At 42.7% G+C, this 14,819-nt stretch overlaps 1 protein-coding gene across 2 annotated transcripts in view; it reads right to left on the bottom strand.

The window, feature by feature from the left end:
• Nucleotides 1-363: 363 nt before the first annotated feature.
• The window catches only part of LOC135909094 (chromosome-associated kinesin KIF4-like), a 98,879-nt gene continuing 84,423 nt past the window's right edge, over nt 364-14,819 (bottom strand). For both annotated transcript variants that reach the window (XM_070529837.1, XM_070529838.1), the window contains 4 exons: nt 9,375-9,497; nt 6,819-6,860; nt 2,251-2,382; nt 364-1,183 (listed from right to left, as the gene is read on the bottom strand). In XM_070529837.1, the coding sequence (XP_070385938.1) occupies nt 1,103-1,183; nt 2,251-2,382; nt 6,819-6,860; nt 9,375-9,497 (378 nt within the window). In that variant the 3' untranslated portion in view covers nt 364-1,102. The remainder of the gene's footprint in view (nt 1,184-2,250; nt 2,383-6,818; nt 6,861-9,374; nt 9,498-14,819) is intronic.

Here is a 14,819-nt window from a genome sequence, read left to right as displayed (position 1 = left end):
ACTGCACGACGAACGCCTCTCCCAGTGATCTCCAATTGCACCTTTCGTGCGCTAGCCGATTCCCACTTGCGCTTGCAAATTTGCTTATTTTCTACCGTCCTCTACTGTGCTTCCCTTCCCTTGGCACACATTCTATAACTCTAATGGTCCACCAGTTATCTGTCCTATGCATTACATGGCCTGCCCAGCTCCATTTTTCTTTTCTCTTAATGTAAACTAGAATATCGGTTATCCCCATTTGCTTTCCGATCCACACCACTCTAAAAATGCAGGTCAGGGCATACAGATGTGCTCCGTCATCATATCTGTTCACCCTTTGGCTTTAAGGCGTCAGGACTGCCGACACCATTTAGTCAGACTCTCTTGAATTTCTGAACACATTTATTCATTTGTACATCCACATATTATTCACTAAAAAATAAGCCCCACAAAGACACCATCCAAGACAGAAAAGGACAATGTGCCCACACATATTTTTGGCAGGTTTGTTTAACTTGTGTTTTGGAAGTACCTCCACGTAAGCCAACATTGCTCACTCTCCACACACATACGCACATGTACACGCATGCACGGCACACAAGACGAATATTAGATGGTTGACTTGTCCCAGCTCCTGCCTTCCTTTGAAAAATGGGAAATTGCAGGTCATCCAAGCTAATCCATGCAGCTGAACAAATTATGGAAGGAACATAAGATGCCAACAGTTCCTGTGCAGGCCTCAACTACTTCAGTGCACCTCAGTTGACTATGACACTTGTAGATTAAAGTTACCTTCTAGATGCCACTGCCATGCTGTCTTGGTGGCTGTCAAATGTTTGTCACAAAACACAGCATAGGGTTGAGTTGTCAGACACAGAGCAATGTGATGAATGAAGTAGAAGGTGACAATAATTATGAAATTAAAACAGACTTAAAATAAGTGGAGACATTGAAATGGTAAAAACTAAAAGTAGTGAGTTCATTATGAGAGAGCGCTAGCTGTGTTCCTTCAAAGAGGCGGTAAAAGAAAGATGTAGAGCGGCCACACAAATTCACATCATCCAATTCATGAAGCGTTCGTACAGACGCATATAAATATATAATATGTACAAAATGTGTCACGTCACTGTTTGCTCCTAAGAGAGAGCTGCTTTTCTGGCAAGCTTTCGGTCAATGTGTCCTCTGGAATGGCCAAATCGGACTCCTGAAAGAAGAATGCAGGACAAAAATAAAGAAATATAGTCGGAAGACTAAGCCACTTTCAGTAACTACAAACAACTTGTTTGTATTATTTTTTAAATGAGCACCTCTGGATAAGCTGCAACACCTTTATAAAGGGGCCCTAAACCACTCAGGAAAAAAAAAAAAAAATCTGGGGGTATTCATGCCAAAACCACAATCTGATTAGGAGGCACACCACAGTGGGTGGGATTTGGGATTAGTTTTGACCACCTGGGGTTCTTTAGTATACCTAAGTACAGGAGCATTTTTGCATTTTGCCCCCCATCGAAATTCGGCCACCGCGGCTGTGATGAACCAGTAAACTTAGTAGCACAATGCCCTAGCCTCTAGCTAAGCTAAGCTACTACAGCGGGTACCACTCAGGAACACTTAAGAGCCAGACCACTTCGAACACTTTTGTAAACATTCTCCTACGATATGTATTTTAATAGATAAAATAACATAGGAGTTCTGCCATTCTGAAGTGTACAGTGGCACAGGGCGTTTTGCAGTTGCCTTCTCACAGCATTGCTTAGCATTATACCATGTGGCTGCCAATGAAGCCCTGTGAGGATGGATACGAGCTCCTGCAAGCACTTGAGCCGCGCTTGTCAAGTAATAAAGCGGAGATTTCTTTGGCTCTTTCCCGCACAGTGCGTGGATGGCTGTCTGGCTGAGTGGACGGTGCTGATCCCAGAGACAGCTTGAAGAGCCACTAAAGAGAAACGCTGAACTAGTTTAGGCTGGTGAATTTTGCGGTAACAGGTTGATTATTAGAAGAATGTGAATGTCAAAATTGAATTTCTTGAATTTTGAGCCAATACCAACGCGCCTTTAACACTGTCTGGGTGGAGTCAGATTTCAAAGTACTTAATTCACAGTTTGTGCTGTTTTGGCCCAGTAAAAGATCCTCAATCTTGGCAAGGTCAGTTTATGGCTTTTTTTTTTTTAGAATGCAATGCAGTCTACGTTTCACCAATAACTTAACTAGGCGCAAGAAATTGCTGGTATCACGGTGGCTCTTGCAACAAACTGTATATTACTACTTACAGAGTGCTGCGCCACTGGACACTCCCCCTTACAGGAGCAGAGGGAGGAGCAGCTCCTCTGCTTCCTGGAACATCCACAGCGTCCCGAGCGGCACAGTCCTCGGCACTTGCAGGCAGCCGCCGATGTAGAGCGCTTCAGTAAACGATAGCAAGACAAGCACTTGAAGGCCAACCGCAACAAGATTCAGGACATCCAGAACAAACATTTCTAATCGTGTATATATAGCCCGAAACAACCTAAAAATGCAGTAGCAAGTACACCACTGTCACACTCAAACAGTTTAAGCATAGATGTGCCAAGCAATTCACTATCATCATCAGACTATTTGTATTGCAGGATACAGGCCTCTCTCGAAGATCTTCAATTACCCACGTCTGCTGCCAGTGAGCCCCTCTTGTGCCTGAACATTTTCAAATTTGATCGCATGAACTACTTCCTTGCCGTCCTTGACTGCAGCTCCCTTTCTTCTGGCACCCTTTGTGATACTCAACAGACCGGTGGTTATCTACACTACGCATTACATGGCCTACCCAGCTCCATTTCTTTTCTCTATAATGTCAACCAGAATATTGGCGAACTTTGTTTGCTCTCTAATCTGCACTGTTGTTTTCCTGTTTATCAATGTTGCGCCTAACATTTTTCGTTCCATCAGTCATTGCGCCGTACTCAACTTCATCTTTCCATTGGTAAAATGCAATGATTGTGGACTTTTAAAGGATAGCAGTAAGCTGACTTTGTTGGAATGCATATGGCGGGCATTACCCGTTTCTGCTCTTCCAACCAATTACATTGATTCATTTTTGTAATGTCACAGTGGCGACAAACTTCCTTCAACATTGCTCTCTCCTGGCAACTATGTTTTCCAGTACAGAGAGAAATTCCGTGCAGTTTTGCAGGCGGAGCCTGTGCTGAATTATAAGTATAGATGTTTGGCATAAACGTGAAGCAGCCTTTATGCTAATTTGACATTGTGTGGACACGCCCTATAAAGCTTGTGAAACTTTATGGTTTTGATACCACATCTCAAAATGCTAAACCATGAAATGCTGAGAACCAGTGCCTGCCTGGACATCCAGGTGTCCACAGCGTGACAGCGGAATCGGCATGCGTGCATGCAGTTCAGGGAGTTGTGCAATGCCTATTTACTACCAGTTGTCCGTGTCATCTGCTAAGGTACAATTCAAAGGCCATTATGCCAAGGTTATTTAGATTGTTTATATTATTAACTTGTAAGCACTTTAACCAAAGCAAAATTTTGTTGCAGTTGCCCATCTAAGGCCCCTGGAGCAAGCCTTCACCTGCAGTTTAGAGCCCTAAGGCTGTGTACTGCAAACAATATTTTTGTACAGCTCTATTCATTTCTTATAGACTGCAGCAGTTACTGGCTTATCTTAGCAATAATAGCATCACACTGTCATGCAAGTTATTAATGAAGGACAAACAGAATGGAAAAATTGATTGTTACAAAATATAGCTCTTGACAGACATTTCAAAGCGATGCCATCTTTATTTTGCTTCATTGTATGCGCTACTGCTGTCCACAACATTAAGGTGAACTCCTCACTTTGATAAATTTTGCCACTTTTAAGAAACCACATGTCAATATAACGAATGGCAGGAAGTGAATTATACTTCTGGAACCGAACAAACCATAAGATTGTCTTGTTATCACATTAATAGAGTTCATCAAGACAAAGTATACTTTATTTGGTGTGGCCTTACATCTAAAAATCTACACAGGGAAGGACTTCATGCTTATTTTGAGCACCCGGGGCAGATGTGTTTCTAAAGATCACACACGGCCATTTCTGGAATCTGCTTCATCAAAATGCAGTTGTGACAGCTTGAAATCAAATCCACAACCTATCTATCTTAAAATATCTGCACGTTCACTTGGCCAATAAAATGACTTGCACCCGTTTATGAGATAAGTTCTTGATTGTGGGTGCTCTTAAGCTTAACAGGAAATGTGTAACCACATCTGCTAACACCGGGACAGAGAGCCCAGAAAACAAAGTAGTTTGAAATTCACACAGCCATTTTCTAGCCATTTCTTAGCCACAAATTATAGTTGCTTGAAGGACAAACGAAGCAGGGACAGCTGATATGAACAGCCATGTTCGATCAAAAACATGAATACCTAATTTTGTGGCTTCTAGACAGTGTAGCAATCTTGCCCATTTCAATACTGCGGTAGACTTTGTGAGGAACCTTGTATGTCAATTTGTTTTTTCACCACTGCTGTTCAGCCTAACCAAAGTTCTAGATGTATAGGAAATGAGAAAGGCTTCAAAAATGTTTAGCTTAACATTAAGATGGCTTTTCTTAGAGTTAATCTACTGCGTTAGTAACTTATGTATCAGTCTGTTGCATTAGTAACACTGATGGTGTGCATGGAAACATCACCACTGGCCAATCCGGCATTCACTGTGCAAAAGCTTATGCCATTTTGTGAAAGTCTCTTCAAGCAAACACAATGCAGACTTATTTTATTTAGCTTGAAACAAAACCAGTAGAATAATTAACAGAAAGAAAAGTGCGCTGCTTACAGCCTGCCCATTCTGCACAAAAGAAAGTAGCATTTTACGTTAGGGTATGGCAGCAATTCAAGATGGACATGTGCATGTTTCTGGACACTGATGCTACTGATAAAGCTTTTCTCCTGCATTGCATTGCCTGAAGTTCTTAAATAAGCAATACATACAGTCAAATTGAATTCTGGGGTCTTACGTGCCAAAAACATGATTTGGTTATGAGGCATGCCATAGTGAGGGACTCCTGATTAATTTTAACCACCTGAGGATTTTTTAACATGCCCCCAATGCATGGGGCACAGGCGTTATTGCATTTCACCCCCATCGAAATGCGGTTGCCACGGCTGGGATTTGATCTGGTGACCTCGTACTTAGCAGCGCAACACCCCAGCTGCTAAGCAATCGCGGCCGGTATGCAGTCAAACCGTCTTCTAACAAGGACACATCCAATAAAAAATCTTTTTAATCTAATATTCGATTTAAATTTACGCACTAGTAACAGCAAATATATATATATATATTGTAATCGAGTGTATGCAGAAGAAACAAAAGTGTGATGTCTCCGATGAGCCAATTGTGATGGCTCATGAGTGGCTTGTCATGTAAATGCATGGCAAGTGAGCAATACTAACCCTTTGCACGGTTGTTAATAAGCAACCATGTGATCACTCAGGATTGGCATATGGGCTTTCCGACTAAGGGGCCAGCCATGTCAAGCTGCTGAACATGCGTCCGGAATGTGTAGTCTTAAGTTGCACTTACTGCATACTTCACATTCTTATCACCAGAATACATATTTTGAGCTGTCGGCTAACAAATATTCATTTCAATGTACCCACTACTGCCTTGGATCTTGAATTTTGATTTTATATACAGTAGTAGAATATTCCTTGCAATAAAGCATGGCCAAGGAAATTTTAAACTTACTGCGTTACATCCAAGTATTATATCTGTGTTCTTCATATAAGAGTTTTACTATCTAAAGAACTGTCTTTTACACACAGCTGACTGCTGTCTAAACCACGCTCTCCGGATATACAATAGGCTTCCTTTGATTCGACTCCAGTTAACTTGAATTCTTGGTTAATTCGATCCTGACCAAAAGTCCCAGCTGGCGCCTATGCATATTTATGGGCCCAAATTTTTATTTCGATCCTAAACTTGGCTTTTGCCAAATAATTCGAAATATTTCTAACTTGGCCAGTACGTATGCCTAACCTCTTTGGTGACCCCAATAGTGACTCCCTTACTGGCAGCCTCTTTTGGCAGAGCTTAGGGGACAGTGAATGTGTTGAATGAATGTCATCCTCCCATACAAAACACTCACTTTTTACGTGCTATAGGAAAACTTTTCATGTAATAATGGTAGCTCAATGTCTGATTACGGTGTTTGCCTTCTTTTCTTTCCCAGGAAAATTGGGCCAGGAATTGTGTTAGCGATGTTCGTGTGCTTTGCTGCATAAAGGCCAACCTTCATGGAGGGATCTTTAGCGCCAAATTTTGTGCAGCGAAAAATTCAGTGCAAAGCGCCGCCACATATTCATCACCCCACACTCCATGCAAGCAAGAGCGGGCTAATGCTGCCGACCATGCAGCTGACACAGCCCGCGAGGAGTTATTGTAGCCAGACTAGGTCTATTTAGGCGTCGAATGGCATTGGTCCAAGTGAATCAGCTACGTTTCTTTGACGTGTTTTTCTGCATGTTGTTTAACTCGACTCGCTGGATAATTGGATCAATTTCGTTGGTCCTGGCAGCGTCCAATTAAAGGAAGTCAACCGTAGTCGCTGCACATAAACAAGAGGAGGTGAGAGAAACAGCATAACATCCATACCACAAAGAAAATTGGAAAATCAAAAAGAACAGCGATTTCATAAAACAATGAAATCATAATCTACAAATTTTTGCCAGTCCTCTTCTGACAAGTGCCAGGTGTTGTGCAGGAGTTACCTATATGCAAATGCATAACAAGAGTGATTTCCTCAACTCCATTAATGAAGTCCCCCTTCCAAGGCACAGAAGAGCAATAACATACCTTCATGGATTTAGGCTCCTGCAAGTTCCGCTTGCGGCTGGCCTGAAGGGAACAAAAGAAGAGTGATTCAATTCAACATCACAAACCAACCCAAAGGCTATGAGAGGTGCTGAAGAGAAGGGCTCTGGATTAATTTTCACCACTATGGGTCGCTCAATTTGCACCCAAAACATGATACACAAGCTTTATCTTTTTCCCATCTTGTCCCCACCGAAATGTTGAAATTAGAATTAAATTCCGAAGTTTTACGTGCCAAAACCATGATACGACTATGAGGCACGCTGTAGTGGGGGGCTCCGGATTAATTTTGACCACCTGGGATTCTTTAACGTGCACCCAATGCACGGTACCCATCAAAATGTTGCCAGCGGGAATTGAACATGCGAACAGGTTAAGCGACAGAATGTCACACCCACTTTCCAACTGCAGTGGCAACTCCGATAGGCCTCGTCCATGCTCAACCATCACAGCATTCCAGATTTCAGTAAGAAAGCGCAATGCAAAGAGGCGGTGCAGTTTAGTTCAATCTGCGGAGAGTACCATTGAAGGAGACCGCAGCCACATTTAGTGGGGCAGTGCTGGTGGTCCGGCATACCACTCATCCTTGGCCGCCGACTAGCTGGTATTCTCCCTCGAGATTTCATCTTTCTTGTTCTCTTGGGGTGCAGCTGATAGTAGCCCTCATCGTAGGTGCCCTCCCCCTAATGCAACATGCAAAGTACTTACATTATGTACAGTGTGCACAGAGGCATTACATGTGCATGCCCATGGGGAGGTGCATAGAAAGAATGAAGTTGGCATGAAGAAGGAAGTGGGAATTGATGGACTGCTTACATGCAGTTGCGATCATTGGATTTTGGCCTTCATCTCATCAGAAGGTGCACATTCAGAGTAAAGGAAGAAGGATTCAGCCAGGAGATTATAACTCTAGGCCAACTCTCACTTTCATATTTACATCTGAAGTAATGCAATGCTCTTGTTAGACAACTGCTGAACCAGTATGAATGAAATTTGCTGCACATAAGAGTGGAATTCTACCAACCATAGGAAGCAAAATTTCACCCTAGGGCCTCAAACCAAAATTTCAAACTAGGTCCTCAATTTTTTTTATTAGAAATTACAGAAAATTGATAAGTTGAGAAAGAATAGCATCTGTCATAGCATCCAAAGTGGACAATATATAGCAGCTTACGTGAAATTGTTAATGTTTACGATGGTTTTGCGAAAGTACTTGCGTATTAGTGGAGTTTTCATAGTGCTGCACAAAACATCAATTTTGTCCACTTAAGATGTCAAACAATTGCAGGCTACATAAGTTATGTTTCATTATGCTTAAGTTAGAGTTGCAATCACAATGCTACAGTTATTAAATTATGTGATTTTCAACAATTTTTGTAAAAAAAAATGGTGTAAAATTGTCTATTCCTTGCAGTTGGCAGATTTTAACTTTCTTTCAAATGCAACAAATCACATTAAATGTGGTGCAGTGCATGCTGAGCAAAATGATTTCTTCATTCCCATGTACCAGGATAGGAGCTTCTTGGGAGAAGCTTCTTAAACACAACAGTGATTTGAATGACACTTCTTACATGACAGCTTACCATTTCTAAGGCCATTCATAAAGGTGAAAAAAAATTCACTCGTGATTACAATACTCCTCAATGCAAAATTTGAATGCAGCTCTTTATTCATTTTCATTTCGCGATATATTGAGGCAAACGATTTGAGGGAGACGTGTCGCAGAGTCGGCAGTCGTCGAAGATCTGCTCAGCAGGTCAAGTGCTGGGGGCTCCTAGCATGGACAGGGTTGGTTCTCACCAGCCGTTCCCCTACCCCTGTCAAGTCTCTTGCTCTTATGAGGAACTTGCTGCCATATGATACGACGCATGCAAAAAATAGTGGTGTGGTTGACTACGATTCTCGTGTTTCATTCCTTTATCTGTGACCCAATGGAAACTGCTGCACTCTCACATGGTATACGACGTGACTCACGTGCCAATTGTCTCAAATGGTTTGTTCTGTGCTGTGCGTCACAAGAAGCCAATACTACAGTTAAGAGAAACTGATCCCTTGGCTATCACCGGCTTCAATTTTTTTTAATCCTTTCTCAAGTATGAATCCTCAGTTCACAGTAAGGCCCAACCTATGAGCAATTCCACGTGAGGGCACCCTGGGCAAGGGTAATGGGAAGGATTGTGCATGCTAGTAGAGTAGAAAACGAATGGAGGTGAGACGCATGTCTTGTGTGTGTAGCTAGGAATGCACATGCATGAATGCGATAATGTGGAACATCAATGTTTGGACTTGGCGACGAATTTCCTTGGTCCATGGTGTCACGAATGGCAAACTAGGCAAGTGATACTAACTGACATCCGTAAATATAATCCAACAATCTAGCCTCACCTATTCCTTTTCAGCGGTCTGTAGTTGTGATGAAAGAGCCTCATAATTCTGTTGCACAATAACTGGTGCAAACATCTGAATACTGCATTTGTTGAGTACAGGGCAGATTACTGTGAACTGTTCCAGAGTAGTGAAAGTGAAACGTGCGGTTACCTGGCCCAGTTCACAGCCGAGACACCAGTCTGGGTCGTTTTCAACATCGCTGTAGTGTTCGCTCTCGTTGCTCGACTCCAGGTCATCAAATGTGACGGCTCGTGGCTTGACGCCAGTTTTCGTCTGCAACAATGTACATGCCACACGAGGTGTCACAACGAAACAAGGTGCATGGTGTGGTTTCTAAATGTATGGATATTGTTGCTGGGTTAGTCGATCAGTAAGTAGGCATTAGAACTGCGTAAATGTACACATCATGTAACGAAAAACCTCCCCACAATGAAGTTGGTAATATCAGCAAATTGCTTTGTTATATCAAAATTATGTTCTATTGAACTTCAATATTTCATGCAAAATGAGTACAGCCACAGATGGACTTCTCTTACACGGAAGGGCCTGCAAAATTTTCTGAATTACTATGCAATTGGCAAAAGCAAGTTTAAATGAGAAAAGAATTGTTTTGTTCACTTTGAGAGTCGGCAACGAAACATATGGTTTCATGCCGTGTTGACGGTATCGTCACATTGTTAGTACAAAGCGAAGCCAGCCATGCTTTTATGTACACTCTGCCCCCGTGGCTGATAGTGTTGGTCACAGTGGGGCGATGCCATCATGAAAAACGCCAGCAGCTGGGAGACAAATGCTTCGTCTGCTTGTTGCTTAGATACATCTTCAAAACTCTAGATTGCGCAACCTCCATCACTAAAAGAGGGAAGGCACAGGGCCACGCCATCCCAGCTCGCTCAGTCTTTGAACGCGCAGCAGGTCACCTCAAAAGCAGGGCACGCAGGCTGTGTATGCGGTCAAGCCACACTGACAACCGTGCGCAGCAACAGCTGCGCTAGAAAAGGAGACGCACGTTAACGCCTGCCCCAATCACCCACGCGTTACCGGAAGCTCGCTCCTTTCTCCTTCCTCATGCGGGTAGACAGTGCTCATCAAGCCAGCATCCTTCTTGGCTCGCCCTCCCATCCTTTCACTTGTACCTAGAGCACACAGTACTCCAGATACATGGGGCATGATAGGTCACACATGAGGCGTGATAGAATCTCGTTACATTTTCACTTTATACGGAACATGAAACTGTACCGCTTTGGGTCGCATGATTTGAGAGGCAAGTTCTTAAGCAGCCACATGTATTTCAACCATTTGACCAAATGAGTCCTCAGAAATTTCTATTTACTGCCTCGGTATTCCTTCACAGCGGCAGTGAAATTTCTTTATATTCAATTTATATTCAAATTGTATCAGACATACGCAGGATCTTTTTTCGGGGGGGGGGGGGGGGGGCAACCCAAGGTAACTTCTATGCAAATGAGGGGGGAGTGTGTACTTTACTAGTATAAATGTGAATAACGTCCACCATTCGCCATAAAAACTCGTAAACCCACAAAAGAGAAATGAAATAAGGTGTATTTTACAGGTACGCGCTTTGCTAACACCTCTCCTTTACTTGGAAAACAGGGAACTACATCAAATGAAGCGCCGTAAGAACACTACCAAGAAGTAAAGAAGCCAAAGTGTAAAATAAAGATTACTTTAGTAGAATACGACTTAAAAAAAAAAGCAGTTGGCAACCAAGGCACACAAACTGCGCGCGGTTGTGTTACTTCGCCAGCCAATCACAAAAGTAAACAAAATCGTCGTCATGCGGTCTTTTAATAATGTAGTCGTACTTGATACCTCCGGAGCGTCTGCTGTTCTTGAAGAGTCTTTTCATCGGCGGAAGCAATGAGGTGTGCTACAGACATGGACCAAGTGTACGGAGTCTGAGCATTGCACTCTTCAAAAGTCTGCGGTGTTGTCCATTTCACTGCTGAACCCGTTTTACTCATGAAACTTCACTGCCAACTAAAGCGAAACTTAATAAACAGCGGCAGCAGAGCAAGCATGTTATTTCAGTTCAATAAAGAATTAGGGTTTGGCCATTCCACTGTAATAGGCGAGGAAAAATGTATAAAATTATGCGCTAATAATTTTATTTTTGTGGTTACCGCCCTATTCGGGGAACAGGAAAAGTTTGAAGTACGAATTATTTGCAGCCTCCCGGAAGAACAGTGGCTGGCGATTATGAGGGCGTGGGCGGGACTTCACTGCAGACTTAATTTGTATCCGACTACAGCAGCTTCTTTTTGAATGAGCTCTGGAAGAAGTATAGAGAAATATATATTTGAGGAACCGTCACAGTTGTTTCGTATCCCTCGTTTATGCTCTACCAAGTAAAGTACTGCAAACAACTCGTATTGTTATTTGGGAAGTTATGTAACAATGCTTGGCTGCCAGTCCAGTACAACCTCGTAGGGCGCAGGACGCTGTGATTCTGGAAGTGCTATCCCCACCGCGGAAGCTTAGCAAGACACTTATATAAGCACAGCATAGAAGTGGCTATGTCAGGCCGCTCGACTGGTAACTGTAGAAGCATCATTCAAAGCACACGGAATTGTTATCCACTTTCGGCGGCGTTTTTTCTACTTCCTCTATAAATAAAAAGATGTTGATCTATAAATATTTTCATAAACAATGGTTAAATTTGTTAACTTTCGCTTTTTCTTCCTCTTTGGCTGTTGCCTCGGTTGCCGACAATGGATTCCTCAGTAGGTCGCTTAATTTCTCAAAGCCTTGCGACTCTCGTTTCCAGGTGGCAATTTTGCACGAAAAGTGCTCTACGATTAGGCAAAAACCAGACGAGGTAACGGATGACATCCATGTTGCTTATGGATTTAACGGTTATTGCAGGGTTCCATGATGGACGCTGTTTCGCATTATTTTTTCACCTTATCTAACCCATATCGCGGTTATATGGTTCCGAGAACCTGTCAGCGTTGCGGCGAGCTGTTACTCGAGGAAATAATGAAGCAAAAGGAAAAATTAAACGCAATTGGCGTTTTCTCTGGCAGCAACTCGTTCCATGTGAATACAGACCAGCTGACCACGAACCGAATCCCTTTCTTGGTACCTGGGTCAGTCTAAACGAAGAAGGCTGCACTAAAGAAGTGACAGCGAAGCACAAGACCGTCGAAAAGATGGTGACAACTGAATGCATCTTGAGTTGATCGCGTGGGCACCGAATCAATGAGGGAACTGGCCTTCACACCCCAAAGGGTGCCGATAACTACCGCCATCCAAAAGGAGTGAAAAAAGGCAATGAAGTGTTGACCGCCGAATGGCTGTCAAGTTTCAACAGTGGTTTGGCGGCGCTATAGGAATGTGTATGAGAAGTGGTGGCGTGGGCTGGGAGAGGGGGGGTATGCATCTTAATTCCGGGGGGGGGGGGGGGGGCAGACCCCCCCCCCTGGGTATGTGCCTGAATTGTGCATAAACACACTTCGTTATGCTGAGTTTCAAAATGCATAGTGTTCATGGACAGGAAATAATAGCATGTTAAATACTTCATTATATCTAGAATTTCATTACATCGACAGTTGACTGTATATTACTTTCGTTTTATCATTGCCTGTGATGCAAGTACCGAGCAGAGAGACAAAACGACAAACTGATAAACAAGCCATGGAATAGTCCGAGGGAGCAATACAGAAATAGCACAGTTGAACCCCGCTTTAACAAGCAAAAATGTCAAATTATTGGATATAACAAAGCAACTCTAGAATGTTGTCGATATCAGCGGTTACGATATATATATATACACGCCAACGAATATTAGATACAGGGTTTGCAATAGCACTGGCGTACAAAATAGGCTTTCATGGCTTTTAAGCACCCCAACAGTACATTTATAAGAAATAAAGCACCACATAATGCATGAAATCTTCAAAGCAAGACATTGTGTAAACAACAAGCAAACTTTTTTTTTATTGCTCACAAATGCTCATTAGGCCTTTTGCACATAAACCTCTGCCTACCACCAGAAAGACATAAATCGGGTTGAATAGCCTGAAATTACAGCTTGCGAAAATCTCATGGTCAAATACACAAATAAAATCCACTAAACTTTGCTGAAAGCAAAATTCAAGAATTTCTAAGCACTTCGTAAAACTTAAAGGGACACCAAAGGCAAATAGTAAGTCGAGCAAAAGTGATAGATTAGTGCGCGAGAATCTCTAAGGCGTTAAAAGTGCCACAAACAGAGAGCCTTAGTAATAGAGAGACTGCGGTAAATGCAGCACACGATTAGAGACTCCCCCGAGGACGAAGGTACTGCTCATTTAATCTCTCTCACTAGTTCTCAACCACTTGTTATAGAAACACCATTGTATAGCTTTATAAGACGAAATAAAATGCTACTTGCCCAGTTCATTTCATTATTTTTTAAAGAATCGATTGACATTACCCTTGACAACAACACAGCGTGACTCTGCATTATTATAAACACTTTGAGCGCTAAAAGCACACAGGAACTACACAACGCTAAAAGCACACAACAATTAGCTTACTTATCCATCCTTCTGCTCGACTCTGCGCCGCCCGTGCTTTCCTGTGTCAGTAGTTTCATTATAACATAGTGCTGCGCTAGTTTCGCTGTTTCGCGAAACTCGCACAAACTGCAAGTAGCAGAGAACTCCCCTTCCACGCGATGTATCGGGAAGCTTGAACTGTCCACACCACTTGATGAAAAGCAGCTGCAGCGACAGTGAATCCACCGTTCTGTCTTGGCTCGGTTTCTCCATGGCCGCGCGTTTGCGTTCCATGCGAAAATCCATAACGCCGCCTGTTGGGCGCCGTTTTACTCACTGAAGGCAGCAAAGGACGGCAATGGCACATGTACGTCACCATTCCCCGGTAGGTTGGCAGGATACTTGAATTGCGATAGAGGTATTTGGACCCTTCAGATGCAATTTTCTCGTAAACTAAGTCTTTTAGTGACATGAAACAAGCGTTGCGAGGTGTCTCGAATAGTATTTAAACAGTCCACGTCGACTTAGTATTTACCTTTAGTGTCCCTTTAAGGGCTTTGAAAGACTTAAACATAAGTCTCATTTTCTTTTTTTTAATTCTGGGGTTTCATTAGCCAAAACCACAACCTCGTTATGAGGCACAGTGTAGTAAGGGACTCTGGATTAATTTTGACCACCTGAAGAGCTTTATTGACCACCCAATGCATGGCACATGGGTGTTTTTGCATTTCACTTGTATTGTAATGTGGCTGCCATGGCAGGAGTTTGATCTCATGACTTCATGTTTAGCAGTGCAGCATCATAGCTGCGAAGTCACTACGCCGAGTAAAACAGTTTCACTTTCAAGGAACACTACAAAACCTGCAGATAAACTATGACATTTTTTTTTATCAGATGAAACTGTTGTAAGACGTTTGCCTTATCCTCTTGGGTTAGTAATAAAGCACTGTCGAAAAGTGCAACAAGGTACATTACAAAAAAGGGATGCTGCATTATGCATTTCTCTGTCTTTTCACACCGTTTACCAGCAATGAGCAGAAAAACAATGCAAGAGAGGGGTGGGGGGGTGTACCAAATAAAATACCAACAGGAT

This window comes from Dermacentor albipictus, unplaced genomic scaffold, assembly GCF_038994185.2.
Source record: "Dermacentor albipictus isolate Rhodes 1998 colony unplaced genomic scaffold, USDA_Dalb.pri_finalv2 scaffold_33, whole genome shotgun sequence".
In the NCBI taxonomy this organism is placed as follows: domain Eukaryota; kingdom Metazoa; phylum Arthropoda; class Arachnida; order Ixodida; family Ixodidae; genus Dermacentor; species Dermacentor albipictus.
The sequence above is the reverse complement of the archived record's forward strand: the minus strand, read 5'-3'. Positions and strand labels throughout refer to the sequence as shown.